Source organism: Drosophila bipectinata, chromosome 3R, assembly GCF_030179905.1.
Source record: "Drosophila bipectinata strain 14024-0381.07 chromosome 3R, DbipHiC1v2, whole genome shotgun sequence".
Lineage (NCBI taxonomy): Eukaryota > Metazoa > Arthropoda > Insecta > Diptera > Drosophilidae > Drosophila > Drosophila bipectinata.
Window position 1 is genome coordinate 25,708,822 of NC_091739.1, and position 18,796 is coordinate 25,727,617.

The 18,796-nt window shown below is 39.7% G+C and overlaps 2 protein-coding genes across 3 annotated transcripts; both read left to right on the forward strand.

Annotated features, from left to right (window-relative positions):
- The first annotated feature begins 123 nt into the window (after window positions 1–123).
- Window positions 124–2,617, forward strand: Fer1HCH (Ferritin 1 heavy chain homologue). Of its 2 annotated transcripts, XM_070280896.1 has the most exons (4): window positions 124–545; window positions 1,154–1,279; window positions 1,520–1,797; window positions 1,870–2,617. In XM_070280896.1, the coding sequence occupies exons 1-4, from the start codon at window positions 479–481 to the stop codon at window positions 2,140–2,142; spliced, it is 744 nt and encodes a 247-aa protein (XP_070136997.1). In that variant the 5' UTR covers window positions 124–478; the 3' UTR covers window positions 2,143–2,617. The 2 variants fall into 2 exon arrangements, with proteins under 2 accessions (XP_070136997.1, XP_017092099.1); XM_017236610.3 differs by lacking the exon at window positions 1,154–1,279 and having other exon boundaries at window positions 126–545.
- A 366-nt stretch (window positions 2,618–2,983) lies between these two features.
- Window positions 2,984–4,520, forward strand: LOC108121867 (uncharacterized). The gene is made up of 3 exons (XM_017236167.3): window positions 2,984–3,087; window positions 3,229–3,657; window positions 3,721–4,520. The coding sequence occupies exons 1-3, from the start codon at window positions 3,042–3,044 to the stop codon at window positions 4,350–4,352; spliced, it is 1,107 nt and encodes a 368-aa protein (XP_017091656.3). The 5' UTR covers window positions 2,984–3,041; the 3' UTR covers window positions 4,353–4,520.
- The last annotated feature ends 14,276 nt before the right edge of the window (window positions 4,521–18,796 follow it).

Sequence of the window (18,796 nt, forward strand, 5' to 3'; positions counted from 1 at the left end):
CACACAAAGCAGCGGCGACATGTTGAAAAGATAAGAGTGCACACTCTCCCACTTACGCACACACACACAGACATACCCGGAGGGGCGGACGAGAGCGAGAACGTTTAAAAGTGTTTTGTTCGCCACTTGGAGCACAGTTCGAATTCACATTCAGCAAACGAACAACGGCAAGCGCTACGGAAGATTAAACCTGTCAAGAAGGTACTGGAAATCTGAGTAATCCCAATCAAAGCCCATCAAACGAAATTGAAGCAGGCCTTCGCCTTCTATGCCAGTGTGTGTAAAGGCTGCCTTCCCACCAATTCGAAAAATAGATAGAGAGAAAGCAGTGCGGTGCGCCTATTTAACATTGTCGCTCAACATTGTGTCGCCTCATTCTCATTTGTGCATTTCGAACACAAGCATTATTGCAAACAACTAAACTCAAGTGAAAATTTGTTCTGTGATTTTGTGTAAAGACTCCCCCCGACGATCAAAGATGGTGAAATTATTCGCAAGCCTGATGCTCCTGGCCGTGGTGGCCCAAGCCTATGGAGACTTCAAGTGTAAGTACTATTATTTGATAAATTTTAAACAAAACAAAGGCAGGTCAGCGGAAAAAAACAATAAATTTCGACGCAATACACAGAGAGACCTCCAGAGAAACCCCTGGAGAGACCGCAGAGCATGCGCCTTTGTCTGACCTCCTCTCTTTAGTCTTCTCTTTGCTGCAGCAGTCAAACCTGAAATTTCACAATTTATTATTACAATTAATTCTCGGTTTTGCTTCCGATACGCTTTGGGGAAATGATAACCGGTCTTTCAATATCAGTTATTTATAAAACCCTTTCCATAAATTGCATAAATAATGGCAGTTTCGCTTTCATTTGAAATTTTAACGGTTTATTTGAAACTCTTAACTTTGCACACGGCTTGGGGCTTGGGGCTTGTGGTGGTGGAGCATGGTTTTGCACACGACCCGACACCAAAACAAATGCCGTTGCTATGGCGGCGAGAGAGCTGCGCACGGTACCAAAAGTGCATTTCAAAGAGAGCCACAGCTGGCAGCTGCAGTTTGCACACGATTCTAGAAAACAACGGAATTTTAAGCACGACTTCTGGCTATTACAATGGTTTACGCAATAGATGTAACCCCCAACCTACCCTCCCTCAGCCAAGCCAGAAAGCAAGAGTGTGTCAAGAGAGCTGAAGAACGAGGCCTCCCGGCAAAGTCAAAGCCCAAACCGAAACCAAAACAAAAACCACAACCATGGTGAAGGTCAAGATCAGGGTTGCAAAGGTTTCCAATGAATATTGGAACTAGCCAAAGTCAAGCTTCTCCAAATAAAACTTTGTTTTTAAAAAAAGCGCCAGATATTCAATACATTTCCAACTTTTGATCCAATAACCCCTAAGACTAAAATCTAGATCATGGTCGCCGGACCGGTTTGAAATTGGAGAAGTTAGGTTTATTTTTAAGAACTACCAATTCAAATAACAACCCTTTCTAAACCAACTCTTTATTGAACACTTCTTACAGGCTCTCTTGAAGTCCCCGAGATTCCGAAGGGATGGATCGACATGAACCAGAAGTGCATCAACAAGATGCGCCACCAAATCCAGGAGGAGATCAACGCCTCGTACCAGTACCTTGCCATGGGTGCCTACTTCGCCCGTGACACCGTCAACCGCCCTGGATTCGCCGAGCACTTCTTCAACGCCGCCAAGGAGGAGCGCGAGCATGGTTCCAAGCTCATCGAGTACCTGTCCATGCGTGGCCAGTTGACCGACAGCATTACTAACCTTATTACCGTGCCGGTAAGTTTAACTTTGAACCCTTTTGAATTTCAAGCGACTAATCCCTTGGAATTCCTTAACCCACCTCCGTAGACTGTTGCCAAGCAGGAGTGGAACAATGGTGCCGCTGCCCTGGAGGAAGCCCTCGAGTTGGAGACCAAGGTTACCCGCTCCATCCGCGACGTGATCAAGACCTGCGAGGCCAGCAAGGACAACGACTACCACCTGGTGGACTACCTGACCGGTGTCTATCTGGAGGAGCAGCTCCACGGACAGCGCGAGCTGGCTGGCAAGCTGACCACCCTCAAGAAGATGCTCTCCACCCACGGCGAGTTGGGCGAGTTCCTGTTCGACAAGAACCTGTAAGGAGACAAAGATGATGAAGCAGTCCAGCTACACCTCAAAATTGTCAGCCAGTCGACATCGTATAGTGTTCTGTTATCTGTTATCCGAGAGCCTACTCCCGAGGTTACCCGTCATCCAACCATTATCACGCTGAAAAGTTCCTCTTTTCAATTCTTCTTGACTGGCCAATAAATTATCTGTACAACTCCAGCACACAGCAAAATCGAACGCCCTCTGTTCTTATTCTTATCATCGCACGCGAAGAGTATTATCAATTCGAGTTTTGAGTTTCCAAAGACCTCGGGAGGGGGTTCCTCCTTATGCAATCGCCGAGATTTCGCCTAGTTTTAAGTGGCGCGCGCCGAAAGGGATCATTCGCATAGGAAGACATTCAAGCACAACCCATATACACATCCTATATCTTTATACTTTTTCTGTCAATTAGACGAGCAAGTTCTTAAATAAATAAACAATAAATGTAAACTATAAATCAAAATCTTGTGGTTTTTTATTGAACTTTTGGGATTTTCAGATGGGTATTACTTGGGGGTTTATACACTTGCAAGGGGTATTTTAGTTTTCGCAGTGCCTTCACTTCGCAGACATTCTACTTGCTTGCAGCATATATGTCGGAGCATATATTTCGTGTTATAAGAAATAGATTTAACAATTAAATTCTCATGAGGATCGCCCAACTATATCAATGTTGTGTTTTATTCCTGATTTAAATCAGGTATTTATAGCAGGTCTTATCTCATAAAAGCTCGGAATAACGCCGTCTGGTTGGAATTCTTGGAAATATATATATTATTTTGTTTAATGAGTGATTAAACCACTCGCATTCATTTTTTCCTCGCGAACAAACAGAATCTCTTATTTAGTCAGGAGATCAGTCTATTTCCAAGCCTGGAGTGGGAAAGATGCATCATCTGCGTTCCCTTATTGTCAGCTTCGGCTTATTTCTCTGTAAGTATATTAACAATAAGCCAAGAGCCAATCAATTAGTGGTAAAAATAAAGGGAGCACAATACAAACTAGTGAAAATGGAAAGCAGAGTTCGACCACAATTGACAGAATGCACGATAAATTAGACATTTTCTATTCTAGTTATGGGAACTGCACAAGCTCACTGTGAAATCGATAAACAGATCCTGCAATCCGGCTTTATATTGTACTACCAGGATGCGAGGAATGAATATCATCTCCAGCTTTCCAACATAGTGGCTCTCAACAATGTAGTGCATTTGGGTTGCGGCAGTCAGCCAATTCTTACACTTACCTGTCAATTTGACTCAAGGAGGAATACATATAGATTCGACAATTCATATTCAAGCAGAACTTGTAATGCTAATCAATTAACTGTAGTTCCTGGTAATTCAGTTGCACGAGGGGCTTGCACCATGCACCATATAGGATTTAACTTCAACCCAAACAATAGATTCCAAACTAAATTTTTACAGCTTTACCGATCCTGCTATAATGGCAATTGGAAAACCCCCCATTTCACCATTCACGATATAATTCACAGCTCAGAAAGTAAGTAAATGAGTAAAGTAAGTAAATATTAACTACTATAAATTGTTTATTCTTACCATTTAGCTGCTACTCGGAACAATAATTTCTCACCGGACGGTCTGACTCCAGCTCAATTTGCTGCATTTTCATGTCGCGGTGTTTTTAATGCCTTTGAACGGGAACTGGGAGCGGGCCAGCCATATGTAACGAGCAATCAGTGTTCCATCCAACGAGGACATTTAGTTCCGAACAACGACTTCTCTTTTCACATGCTACAAAAAGCTACATTTAAAACAATGAATTATGTCGCGCAAAGTCAGAATCGAAATCAAGGTAGCTGGAAGATTGTCGAAAATTGGGCACGAAGTCTTGCCGCACAGAACCCAACTAGAACTTTAAGGGTTTGCACTGGAACACTTGATGTATTGCAATTGCCGAGCACCAGCAATGTTATGACACAAGTTTTCTTATGGCGAGATACAGCTCCCAGAATCCCAATTCCCCAGTGGATGTATAAAATTGTTGATCACAAATATGTCTTCCTAACCTACAACAATCAATTCGCTACATCTTCTCCGAATCCTCAAAATTTTAACATTTGCAATCAAGTTAGATGTCCTTCTGGTCTAAATCTAGGCAATAGGCCTTTTACTTTTTGCTGTGATCATACACATTTTATAAGCCAAGTAGTTCCCTACTTGACTGGTATTTGCTAAAGGAACTTGAACTAAACATTTAATCGGTCGCCCTGTACAATTCAATAACTCTCAAAAGTTTTGTAATGGATCAGTTTTATAAAAATAGTCTTTTCATGAAATATATAGGAAACTTGGATTATGTATAATAAGATGGATCAGCTTTACATTTAAAAGTGGGATTGGGAATAAAATAAAGTATCATATGATATCAAAATTTATGTTCCTTTTACAAATATGTATCATCTTAAGCCTAATTCGTCCGGTCGGCATAGGAAATTGTCTGCTAAGAAGATAATGTGGTAAGCCCTACTTCTAGCCGATTAACCCTTTCGGTCCCCTGACAATGCACTTGATGAGCCATATCTGGGATCACGTTCCGCTTGTCTATCAGTGGGCAGTGTCTAATGGTTCATTCGAATCGCAAATTCTGTTTGATAAACGCCGGCGTCTTCGTCTCGAGTCGCATTATTGACCCTTTCATGTTGTTGACTACCCCATCTATCCTTTATCGTACACCCCCTTCCAAGGACTAATCTGATTTGAAAACACAAAAAGCCAACCAAAAATCTAGCGAGTGAAGCGAAACGCAGAGGAAAGTTCTTGGATTTTCAGATGGACAGAGCGAAGTACAAAGAATAATTCATAAGTCACTTGTAAAAGTGTCAACCAATGCACCGGAAGAAACTTAAAATTGTCTCATAAAATAGAGCCTCTCTAATTGAATATATCTATGTATAGATTTGACGCATTAAGATCCTTGGTAAGCGAAGAATTTCGACAGTTTTCTTTAAATTTTATATTTATATATTATAGTTTATAGTTTTTAATTTTTATATTTACTTGTAGTTAGTTTTTAAGTGCAATCATCCTTATAGGCCACCCTCCAGCCCGAGGCTAATGTGTGTGCCCCTTTCACCCTTTCGATGGTCATGTCGATGTCGAATTTAGTGATTGACAGGACATGCCATGCATTGAATTATGATAAATTGTGGCAACTGGCAAAAGGACTACGACGCCGTTTCCTGTACCGCCTGGGTCCTGCCATCGGAGATCTTCTCCCCCCGGAGCGTGACCAGGGTGAATGGGTTAGTGTTTGGCATTTTAAACAATTTCATAAGCTAATATTTGAGCAGATGTCCTTGTTCGTTGCGGGTTTAAAATTGCATCAATCCGCACGGACAATGGGCTGCAAATTTTTTTCGATAAGCACCGCAAATATTTAAGCGAAATTTTTTGATTGGGGGTGGGTGCGGATGTCCATGTGTCCGGCATACAAATGGACCATGACATTTGGACCGACTATCAATCTTGGCTAACCGAGGAAAACTTTTGTTCATGGCTATCGACCAATTTGCCAATGATTTTTATTGCTTTTTTTATGAATGTTATTATTTCCCATTTTTTTTTTTTGAGAAAAAGAGAGTCTAGAGATAGCTATGGTAGTGAAATATTTCGAAAGCGAGACGTGCGAGTGATTCATCCTGCGCATATCTTTCAGATAATAGTTCCTGCACGCTTATCTCGCTGACAGTTGTCCTGCTACTCATTCGTTGACAAATTTGCGACGCCAGTCAGGACAATGGGCATGAAATGGAAATCTCAAATTGGCCGATGTAACACGAGTGTCCTGGGTAGGCCTGCCTGCCCTAGGATCCCGGAATCAAACCGAACCTAACTATGAAACTAACCATGTCCAAACCGGTTCTCAGTTCAAGTGGCTGCAGCCAGCGCTGCAGGATATTCGTCGCCTGCCGCCAGGATATGATTTATGTCCACATGGTTCCTTTGTCTTTCACTCATTTACCCTTTCCCTCCGCCGATTTTCTACTTTCTCCGCTTGTTTGCTGTTCTCACCATAAATCTCTGGATGGCCATTGAGAAGTGACAGGCGTAGCCTCCGGGAAATCCTTTTCAACCGGTTGGAAGGGCCTGAAAAGGTAACTAACTTCTGAAATTTTTTGGAATTAACAATAAATGTTTTTAGTGGTTGAGTTTGGTATTTTACTAAATTATCTTAAGTTTGCCTGAAGAGTTTATGATAGAATCCCTTGAAAATGGGGTTTTCCCCTATGGGGTCCACAGTGATGCAAAGTTACGGTGACATCGTTCATAATTTGATTAAATCCAGCTGCACTCGCCACAATGAAGAAAGCCATGCCACCTAGTGGTTGATGGTCAATATTTGGCTTGGATATTGAAAAGGATACCTTTTATGGGGGTTTTAAAATACAATTAATTTTAATTGAAAAATGTATTCCATACAAAATAGTGCAACAGGAATTACTTAATTATTCATAGAACTGATCCAAGTTCTGTAGATTTTTTCCCCAACTTCTTACTTTGTTACTTCCTCAACTCTCATCCGATTCTCAAACGGAGTACCTTAAACGATTTCTGGATCGATTCCCCGCCATTCTGCATCAAAATCCTGAGACAAAATATTTTTTAGATTTTTTGTCCATTTTTCGTGATGATTCCTTGAAAATGGGGTTTTCCCCTATAGGGTCGAGAGTGATGGCTATATCTTCCCCAATTCTCATCCGATTCTCAAGCGGAGAACCTTAAACGATTTCTGGATCGATTCTCCGCCATTCTGCATCAAAATCCTGAGACAAAATATTTTTTTAGATTTTTTGTCCATTTTTCATGATGATGCCTTGAAAATGGGGTTTTCCCCTATGGGGTCCACAGTGATGCCTATATCTTCCCCAATTCTCATCCGATTCTCAAGCGGAGTACCTTAAACGATTTCTGGATCGATGCTCCGCCATTCTGCATCAAAATCCTGATACAAAATTTTTGTTAGATTTTTTGTCCATTTTTCGTGATGTGATCCCTTAAAAATGGGGTTTTCCTCTATGGGGTCCAGAGTGATGGCTATATCTTCGCCAATTCTCATCCGATTCTCAAGCTGAGTACCTTAAATGATTTCTGAATCAATTCTCCGCCATTCTGCATCAAAATCCTGTTACAAAATATTTTTTAGATTTTTTGTCCATTTTTTGTGATGATCCCTTGAAAATGGGGTTTTCCCCTATGGGGTCCACAGTGATGCCTATATCTTCCCCAATTCTCATTCGATTCTCAAGCGGAGTACCTTAAACGATTTCTGGATCGATGCTCCGCTATTCTGCATCAAAATCCTGAGACAAAATATTTTTTAGATTTTTTGTCCATTTTTTGTGATGATCCCTTGAAAATGGGGTCTTCCCCTATGGGGTCCACAGTGATGCCTATATCTTCCCCAATTCTCATCCGATTCTCAAGCGGAGTACCTTAAACGATTTCTGGATCGATTCTCCGACATTCTGCATCAAAATCCTGAGACAAAATATTTTATAGATTTTTTGTCCATTTTTCGTGATGTGATCCCTTGAAAATGGGGTTTTCCCCTATGGGGTCCACAGTGATGCCTATATCTTCCCCAATTCTCATCCGATTCTCAAGCGGAGTACCTTAAACGATTTCTGGATCGATTCTCCGACATTCTGCATCAAAATCCTGAGACAAAATATTTTATAGATTTTTTGTCCATTTTTCCTATTGGGATCCCTTGAAAATGGGGTTTTCCCCTATGGGGTCCACAGTGATGCCTATATCTTCCCCAATTCTCATTCGATTCTCAAGCGGAGTACCTTAAACGATTTCTGGATCGATGCTCCGCTATTCTGCATCAAAATCCTGAGACAAAATATTTTTTAGATTTTTTGTCCATTTTTCATGATGATGCCTTGAAAATGGGGTTTTCCCCTATGGGGTCCACAGTGATGCCTATATCTTCCCCAATTCTCATCCGATTCTCAAGCGGAGTACCTTAAACGATTTCTGGATCGATGCTCCGCGATTCTGCATCAAAATCCTGATACAAAATTTTTGTTAGATTTTTTGTCCATTTTTCGTGATGTGATCCCTTGAAAATGGGGTTTTCCCCTATGGGGTCCACAGTGATGCCTATATCTTCCCCAATTCTCATCCGATTCTCAAGCGGAGTACCTTAAACGATTTCTGGATCGATTCTCCGACATTCTGCATCAAAATCCTGAGACAAAATATTTTATAGATTTTTTGTCCATTTTTCCTATTGGGATCCCTTGAAAATGGGGTTTTCCCCTATGGGGTCCACAGTGATGCCTATATCTTCCCCAATTCTCATCCGATTCTCAAGCGGAGTACCTTAAACGATTTCTGGATCAATGCTCCGCCATTCTGCATCAAAATCCTGAGACAAAATATTTTTTAGATTTTTTGTCCATTTTTTGTGATGATCCCTTGAAAATGGGGTCTTCCCCTATGGGGTCCACAGTGATGCCTATATCTTCCCCAATTCTCATCCGATTCTCAAGCGGAGTACCTTAAACGATTTCTGGATCGATTCTCCCCCATTCTGCATCAAAATCCTGAGTCAAAATATTTTTTAGATTTTTTGTCCATTTTTTGTGATGATCCCTTAAAAATGGGGTTTTCCCCTATGGGGTTCACAGTGATGGCTATATCTTCGCCAATTCTCATCCGATTCTCAAGCGGAGTACCTTAAATAATTTCTGAATCGATTCTCCGCCATTCTGCATCAAAATCCTGTTACAAAATATTTTTTAGATTTTTTGTCCATTTTTCCTATTGGGATCCCTTGAAAATGGGGTTTTCCCCTATGGGGTCCACAGTGATGCCTATATCTTCGCCAATTCTCATCCGATTCTCAAGCGGAGTACCTTAAATGATTTCTGGATCGATTCTCCCCCATTCTGCATCAAAATCCTGAGACAAAATATTTTTTAGATTTTTTGTCCATTTTTCGTGATGATCCCTTAAAAATGGGGTTTTCCCTTATGGGGTCCACAGTGATGGCTATATCTTCGCCAATTCGCATCCGATTCTCAAGCGGAGTACCTTAAATGATTTCTGAATCGATTCTCCGCCATTCTGCATCAAAATCCTGAGACAAAATATTTTTTCGATTTTTTGTCCATTTTTCCTATTGGGATCCCTTGAAAATGGGGTTTTCCCCTATGGGGTCCACAGTGATGCCTATATCTTCCCCAATTCTCATTCGATTCTCAAGCGGAGTACCTTAAATGATTTCTAAATCGATTCTCCGCGATTCTGCATCAAAATCCTGATACAAAATTTTTGTTAGATTTTTTGTCCATTTTTCGTGATGTGATCCCTTGAAAATGGGGTTTTCCCCTATGGGGTCCACAGTGATGCCTATATCTTCCCCAATTCTCATCCGATTCTCAAGCGGAGTACCTTAAACGATTTCTGGATCGATTCTCCGACATTCTGCATCAAAATCCTGAGACAAAATATTTTATAGATTTTTTGTCCATTTTTCCTATTGGGATCCCTTGAAAATGGGGTTTTCCCCTATGGGGTCCACAGTGATGCCTATATCTTCGCCAATTCTCATCCGATTCTCAAGCGGAGTACCTTAAATGATTTCTGGATCGATTCTCCCCCATTCTGCATCAAAATCCTGAGACAAAATATTTTTTAGATTTTTTGTCCATTTTTCGTGATGATCCCTTAAAAATGGGGTTTTCCCTTATGGGGTCCACAGTGATGGCTATATCTTCGCCAATTCGCATCCGATTCTCAAGCGGAGTACCTTAAATGATTTCTGAATCGATTCTCCGCCATTCTGCATCAAAATCCTGAGACAAAATATTTTTTCGATTTTTTGTCCATTTTTCCTATTGGGATCCCTTGAAAATGGGGTTTTCCCCTATGGGGTCCACAGTGATGCCTATATCTTCCCCAATTCTCATTCGATTCTCAAGCGGAGTACCTTAAATGATTTCTAAATCGATTCTCCGCCATTCTGCATCAAAATCCTGTTACAAAATATTTTTTAGATTTTTTGTCCATTTTTCGTTTGGATTGGCTTACGTTTCGAAGGGAAATTGGAACTTATTCCTGAGGTCCTTGCCCCTTCTGATTGCATATCCAAACACTTTCTTGCTTTCTATCCAAGTACCTGACTTCACTTCACTTTCCCCCACTCTCGCTCTCAATAAAGTTGTAGTCCGCTCTACTTGAGGCTGCATCAAGCAAATGATTAAAATTCAACAAACATCGGGCTGGAAAATTCGAGGAGCAACCAACCAAGGAACCATTCTCGCCCTAGGATTGGCAGCGTTATTGAAATGTCTTAGCAGCTGTCCAAACATCCCCCCTTCCGGAATTCTTGGAGGTCCTGTCGAGCCAAATCGGTACGGGGGAAGGCAAAAGGATTCTGCTGATTTAGCATATTGACTCCTTGCCAAGGAGCGAACTTATACAAGATTTATGCGGCCGACGCACGCCATGCGACAGTCGAGATAAAAAGGATTCGTATAACTCACGCCCAGCGCAAGGACAGCCCGAACGGCCAGGATGTGGAGAATATATGTATGTATGTATAAAAAACAAGGGTTGGGGAGTGCAATAAATTGGATTTGCATATTAGCACACCAGCATAAACGGTTGGGGGGAGTTGCACCCTCAGAAAAAGTATCTCAGGGAATTCAGGAATCTGTGAAAGAAGGGGCGACCACTGACCTTGTATATCCTAAGGTCCTGGGGATGCCCATTAGGCAGAGCATCTTAAGTACGGAATCTAGCTTAAATTGGAAATAAATCATTAAAATATGTCCACAAAAGAAAAGGGAAAGCTGTTTGCCGAAAGGGTTTGCAACAATTTCCAGAATCTTTGGCATTCATATGTGGGGTTGGGACATGGGCCTTGTAATTCCCTTTGATTTATAAAGATAACGCTGCTTTGTCGTGTTTAATTTGCAGCCCACCTACATGCAACCCCCACACACATAAATCCTGAAACAGGACTCTGGTCCAAGTGGTCAGACAGGAATATGACTTATGTGACCAGGCCGCAAACTTTTGTAATTATGCATACCCCAGTCATATTACTTTCGATATAGTTCGCTTTTCTTTGTTTTAGTTTTTGTATCTTCAAAGGATAATGGCTCGGGGTGGTAGAGGGTTTGACATTTTTTAACTGACCACTTTCATTGGCACAAGAGCGCAGCCAAAGTTTTATGCCACAAACTTTGCCTTGACATGGCTGAGATAACGATAAAGTCCTGTTGCATGCACTGGAGGAAAATATTAAAATATTAAACTTGGATATGCGACCTCTTAATATATGTTCTACAACTTAAAATTTTTGAGAAAAAAATAAAATATCCTTTTGTATTGATTTCCTATAATTTTGCCTTTATTTTCTTCAGTGCCCAAACTTTTGCTTTCTTCTGTTATGTTTATTGTCGGTCCCTCGCTCTTTTTACCCCACTGCAGTTCAATGCCCAGAGTATCCACTATGAATTTCCCCAGAGGGTCATTCCATGGCGAACTTATGCACTCAGGTTGGCAATGGCACAGGCACGGGCATTTCGGGATCGGGATCAGGATCAGAAAGGGGACCGGGTTCATGTTCATTCAGTTGGGAGGCCAGTCAAATAAAAAGCTGATTTGCATGCTCCTCTTCAACTACGGACCTCGGGCATTAAAACTAAAGATATATATGGAATATAAAGAGCAGCATCAGCAGGAACTGAAACTAAAACAGAAACAGCAAGGACCTGCAACGTGTGAGGTTAAATAGATTTCGTGTCCGGAAAGTAGACGGGAGATTTCTGTCTGCCCGACGCTCAGTTATGCCGCAGACATGGCTTGCTTTTGATTTAAGCGCATTGTTTGCGTTAAATATTTGCAATGCCGGCCACGCAGAGCACAGCCAAGTCATCCTCCCCGCTATCCACCCGATTATCCTGTAGTCCTGGAGTCAGCGCCCAGGGCTAAGGCCAGAGCCACAGCTGCAACCAGAAGCTCCTGCTCCTGGCTGTATGGGAATGGAGTGGAAACCACGAACTGCCATTTCACGTTCTCGAAGGAAAGCATAACACGAAGTTCTAGAAAGGAAAATATTTATGCACCAGGAGAAGAGGTTTTAGTTTAATATAAGTTTAAAGAGAATTTGTGAGAGTGGAAACTACAAATTATTTTCAAATTTTAATATCCTTTATATTTTTTAAATTCAAATATTAAACAGGAAATTGTATTTTTCCCAGTGACTTTCTTAATCGTGCGAACCAAGAAGCGAGCAATCCTCGCCTCGTGTTTGATTTCCGCTTTCAGCTCCTTGACTCGCTGGCCACACACATCCTTGGGCGTCTTGGGGCGATGTCCTTACCCAGCTCTCCTCGCAGCCGCAGCCAAACAGCTTAAACTTCACACGCAGACACGTCTGCGGGAAAGTGGAAAAGTGGGGGGCCGTGGTGATGGCTTTGAGGTGGGTGGAGTGGCAGCTTTGGAAGACGCATGAAGTGCATTAGTTGCAATTGAATTTGTACATTGTATGTGCAAGTTGCAGATGCGGGTGGGCCAGACTCCCATCGAGTGTTATTTTGTTGCCGAGCTGAAATTGGATTCCCTATTGCCTCTCAGCGAAAATAGTACAGCTGTGCTTATATACATACACGAATATCCAGCCCCTCAATGCCTCACCCTCTGGCCAAGTTAATTAGAAAGCCAGGCAGGTACTTGGAAGCTGCTTTACTGACGCTAATTGAACTGCCACAGCTGGACTTAAGCTTCGATTATCGGCTGATGGAATGGATGAAACCCATACTCACCCACAAAAACAACTGATTTAGCCCGAAGGAGCCAAAGAATACAGCAGAAAGCTCTTAGCATGCATTTACCTTATTTTGTAGCATACTTTTTTGGGCTGGAAAATTAAATTAATTCGCAAATTGAAAATCCCACGAAAGAAAAGATTTTTATTTTGGGTTCTTGATGATTATAAGCGACAATGGTCGCACTTTATTGAAAGATTCATTTTTGTGTTCTTTGAGAGTCGTCTGCTGGATCGATCCAACCCGATCGCTTATACAAAATATATATATTTAGTTATATAATTAGAAGTGTAATCGATTCATAAGGTAGTACATAGTAAATGTTACATATTTCGTATATTATTATTTTAGTATTTTTATTTTTTGTGTTATAAATAGAGACAAATACGCATATTATGAGTGATTTATGTATGAATGTGTTAAGTGCTAAATGTGGGGATTATAATATATGCTTGTTGGTATGTTTTGTGTATTAGAATTATATTTTTTTTTTACTTTTTCTTTTTTTATTTTTGTATATTTTTAAATTTTAATTGGATGATTCAATGCCAATGATAAGAGTGTTTTGATGATGAATGTGGAATGATGAGGATGTGGGAGTGTGTATGAGTGTGTGTGAGTGTGTTAGCTTAGAGAGAGGCTGGCAAAGGATTATTGCTGCTGTTATCGATTAACGACAAGCTTTTAATATAGGTAAATATTACATATTTTTTCTTCGTTTTTTTTTGGTTTTTTTTTTATAATCCGGAAGCTTAGTTGGGCTGAAACTATGGATCGAACAGAATTTGCGATGTGTTCCTCAGACTCTGCCTGCCTATCGACCTGTTATCGATCACTCTTCCTCCAATCAACTTTGTTTCGATAAAAGATCCTCTCACAATAAAAACAATTTGTACTTTCGAAAAGGGGGAGGGGCTTTTTGTCTGCTTTCTCTGCTTGCTATCTCTCTTTGGCTCTTCTTCTCGTCACTTTCTTCGCTCTTTCTTTCTTCTGTGCTTCTGATTTCATCGTTTGATTCGCTAGGATTTGTTTAGGGTTATCTTTTTTTTTTGTCGCTTTGCTTTGTTACATTTGTGTAGGATGCAGGAGTGCTGAGGTTCATGTTTTTGTATCTTTCAATGTTACTTTGTAATTTCTCTCCGCTCGCTCTTCGCTTTGTATATTTGCTTTAGTTTTCAACAAGGAAATCAAAGGATGCTCGCTTCTCGCATAGTAAGAGATACAATAAATATTTTATTTTCGCTCTTTCTTTATTTTTTTTTTTGGTCAACGCAAAACCCAAAAAACTGTTAGGAGTGCCGGGAAAGGGCGTGGCGAGGGGCGTGACTAAGTATGGTTTGGGATTAAAATTATCCTGTCTATTCGACTTATCCTGGCCTCGTCCTACAGCGGCACATTTGTCTATTTAGCAAGTATTTGTATTTGATTTTTTTTTTAAACATGTAATTGTATTTTTTTGTGGTTTTTTTTGTTGTTTTGTATTTTGTTTTTGTTCAGGTCCAAAATCAAATTTGACTAATTCAAGGAATTAAAGTTTCATTGCATCTAAATAAGGTAAAGTGTACTTTGTTTAATATTATTATCTTATTATTTGCTTAAATTTCCTTTTCAATAATAGAAACGAAACAAAAAACTTAAACAAAATTCCACTATGGCTCTTCTACATTTTTCCATACTCTTTCCCCCTCCTTATCTCACTTCATATCCTTATTATCCTTCCGTATCTGGTGAGCCTCAAAGTTTGAAAGAGATGGAATTCTAGTTTAACTAAACAAACGGAATGTGATACCAAATCCAGGGCATCCTGTTGATCCTTTTAGCCCACGGATCGGGGGTGATGGGCATGTCCTTGGGCCGGGCTGGGCGTGGTCAACGCCTTTACCTGAGCAGCAGAAATTCTTCTATGTGAGTAGGCGCAACCACGCCCAGCCTCCGACTTTGGAGTTCCGTCCCGATCCAAAAATAAAGGCTACAGGATGCCCATTTTCAAAGTGTATGTGTGTGTTAGTAGAGTGTGTTTATGTGTGTAGGTGAGTGATTATGAGTGAGTGTTGGTGTGGGTATGAAATACTTATAACGAAACATACAAGGATCAATCTCCAATAGATTATTAAATAGTACAATGAAAACTTCATATACAATATATGTCATATATAATAGATATTCAATACTCGATATACGATATCCGATACTCGCAGTGCGTAATGCGTAATAATGCAATAATAATAGCCAAGATCAATATACGTTGAAAAGATATACATGTATAAAGTCCCTACAAATGGTACTCCTCTCATTATTTTTTTTGTGTTTAGCGATTTTTCTTTTGAGCCTGGGTTGTTTTATATTTTAAGTTTGTTTTTTTGGGGAGTTGTGGGCGTGGCAGCTTCGATATTTGGCAGCGTTCTTGGTCTATATGTGTATATGTATATTTATTCGAGCAGTACTCTATAATAATTAATCGGTTGTCTTAGAGGGGTTTTAGAACGTTAAAAATGTTTGCATTAATTTAATTTACTTTAGTTTAGTTTACTTTAATTATTGGTTTAGTTTAGTTGAGATTGCATGCATTTTGATGTATGTATGTATGATTTGCCATTGTATAATAAATTGCTCTTGAATTTTACTATTAAAATTTCTCATAACTCGCCATTAAAAAATGCTCGTTTTGTTTTACTTTTTTCGTTTTTGTGGAGTGTATAAGTGATTTTCATAATATTTTCGTTAGTTTTGCTTTTTGGTTTTTCTTTGTCATTTAACATTTATATGTATATTTGTAAGAATTAAACTAGAAAAATTCTAATCTGAGGTAATTATTCCATTAATTTGTATTCGTGTGTGTGAGTGTGTTAAGAGAGTGAGTATAATGATTGCACCCCCTATTTCTTCGAGTGGGGTTAGTTGTTGGGAAGCGTGCTTAGCCTAGAGCTTAGATTCCTATCCTTTGCCTGAGAGTCCTTAGGGGACCCAAAGCGAATCTACTTAGCGATTGATTAGCTTTTAATTACTTCGAAGCAGCCACAAAAAGGTTTATATATATTTTACGATTTTTTTTTTTTTAGTTTTTATTAATTTTGTTGAACTTAGGGGAATATTTTTTTTTGGTTGTCGAATGTAGGATTGTGTAAATTTTGTCACAGTTATGAGTTTTATTCGATTTGAAAGTGCATGATTGTTTCCTAGCAGATGTTTGGAATGCAGAATCAATTGTTTTGGAACAACTAAACCTAAGCTTACTGAAGTACAATATCCAAAATAGATAGATCGAACCTGTTCGATGCATTTATGCGAATTTTACAAATTTCAAGCCAGCAAAAATATACCACATATAATTTCTCTTAAATTTCATTTGATTTCAGATCATCTTGAATGCTCTCACAGTTGGTGTTCCGAATCCGAATCTAAATACAAGTATACAATTATAAACCTTAACTCTCTTTCGAACTTAAGTGCTAAAAGCCAATGCTCACAGATGTTGAGTTTACTTTCTGCTTTTCCTTATCAATTTCGATTTCAATTTCAAATTCAATTTCGATTTTAGCAATTACCAATTAAATATCACATATCGGGGAGCTCTTTTCAATCGGAAATCAAGTGAATCCAAAATGCAAAATAAAATGAGTGCAAAATGATTGTATCCTGATCTCAACCTAAGTGTAATTAATGGATGCCAATTGCCAATTGTTTGCTTATCAACTATTTTGTGGCTGTCCTAGGAGTGAGTACTCGAATCGGGTTAGCTTAAACTAAATGAGTGCGGAATGAGTCCGACTCGATTCGAATATCGAATGGAGTGATTTGATTTGGTTCGACTTGGTGTTGTCTTCTTGCGCGTGACTTACTCTAGAATGGAATGCGATGATTCGAGTAGTAGGGTCCTGAGAGTATCTTTCTGTGTTCGTGTGTGTGTGAGTTTGAGTATCTGTGTGATGACTGACATGACTGGAGATGAGATGACGTGACATGGAGTGATGTGATGACCATTTGAATGCTATATATTAACTATACGTAATACGTATTCAAATTTTTACACTGAAAGTCCTTCGTCTCTTCTATCTTTCTCCTCGCTTTCTTCTCAATTCTATATCTTCCGATCGTTTTCGATTTTTATTAGGTTTTTTTTTTTGGTTTTGGTTCTGCATCTGAGGTATTGTCGGGTGCTAAAGAGCCACACACTCGGCTACAAACGTTTCAACAATGAGGTAGAAAGTTCTGTTTGCTTTTTGTTGCTTCGTAGTTAGTCTCTGTGTTTGCTGGAAGTCCTTGAATTCTTGATTAGTTAGCATACCTGAATTGCTTGGATGTTCGTTATATAATCGTCTTCATCTTTTCTATATATATGTAGTACTTATTCTCCTACGGATCACGCTCATTACGTTATGGAGATAATTTTCATCATCAGATTTGAGTCAGTCAGTCTTGGATACCATCATATTTCCGATCACAATTTCAATATCGCCACACACACGCACAGGATCAGTCCTACAGTTGTCTCTATCGCTATTGCTAAACTCTATTTTTTTCCGAAGCTTATGCTACTATGCCTAGTCTAGGGTAATAATATATGATCCTACAGAGAACAAAACACAACATCGAGGATTACAAGTTAAAACGAACTGGGCACTGCTAAAACCTAAGTACAACACATAGATACGACTTATAGCGAAATAAATGGCAACGATTGTTCGACAATTCATACTCCATCAGCACGAGTGCGCCTCAAAAAAGATATATGTATTTAAAGTACGTGTAGTTAAGAGTAGTGTGTAGTGTAGTTTAGTGTAGTGTTGTGATCGTGTAGTTCTATAGCTCTCTATAATATACGTGTAATTATTAGCTAAATCAAAAAAGCCCAGAGGGAATGAGTTTTTTTGTCTGGGAGGGTGCGAGTTGGGGCTTCCGCAGTGGTGGCTGCCTTATGGGGCCTTCTCTCATATTGCTTGCTCAACACTCCAGCTATCTTTTGGCCATACTCAGTATATTTATATGTACGGCCAATGCCTAGTAATAATGGATCCTTCCGGTGAGTTGGTCCACTTAACCAGCGGTTCGATCCACTCACTGCTGCTTAATGCTACGTACTCTAGGGATAATTCCAATACAATATCAATACAGTACGATACCAATACGAATACGAATGTAATATGCTCGTTAATGTAAACCAAATTCGTTTCTAGCAAAACCTGTGCAAAATGCCAAACGAAAATAATGTTTCATCGGGGATTTCCAATTCGAATTACGAACATATATCCTATCCTAGTTAAATACACTTATAGCCTAAACAAGTGCAGCCCATTTTGTTTTGGGGGAGGGGAGATCAAGCGAAATAATCGAATAATAACAAGAAAGGAAAGCTAACTTCGGGCGGAGCCGAAGTTTATATACCCTTGCAGTTAAAACCGGATATATATCGCAAACATCGGATATAGTTGGCCGATCCTTATGGGAATAGGAATATATAATCCAATTTATTACAATACAAAATCTAAAAAAAGTCCCAAACTTCTATCTTCAAAAATACGAAAGTTGATATTTCTACCAAATACCATTTCCGATCGTTCAGTTATATGGCAGCTATGGGATATAGTCGGCCGATCCTAATGAAATTTGGTAGGTTGGATCAACTGACCAAGAATTAAATCTGTACTAAGTTCCAGCTTTCTATCTTCAAAAACACGAAAGTTGGGTCATTTCCGATCATTCAGTTATATGGCAGCTATAGGATATAGTCGGCCGATCCTTATGAAATTTGGCATGACGTAATGTTTTGCCAAAAATAGCTCACATGTCAAATTTGAACTCTCTAACTCTAAAAACACCAAAGTTATACCA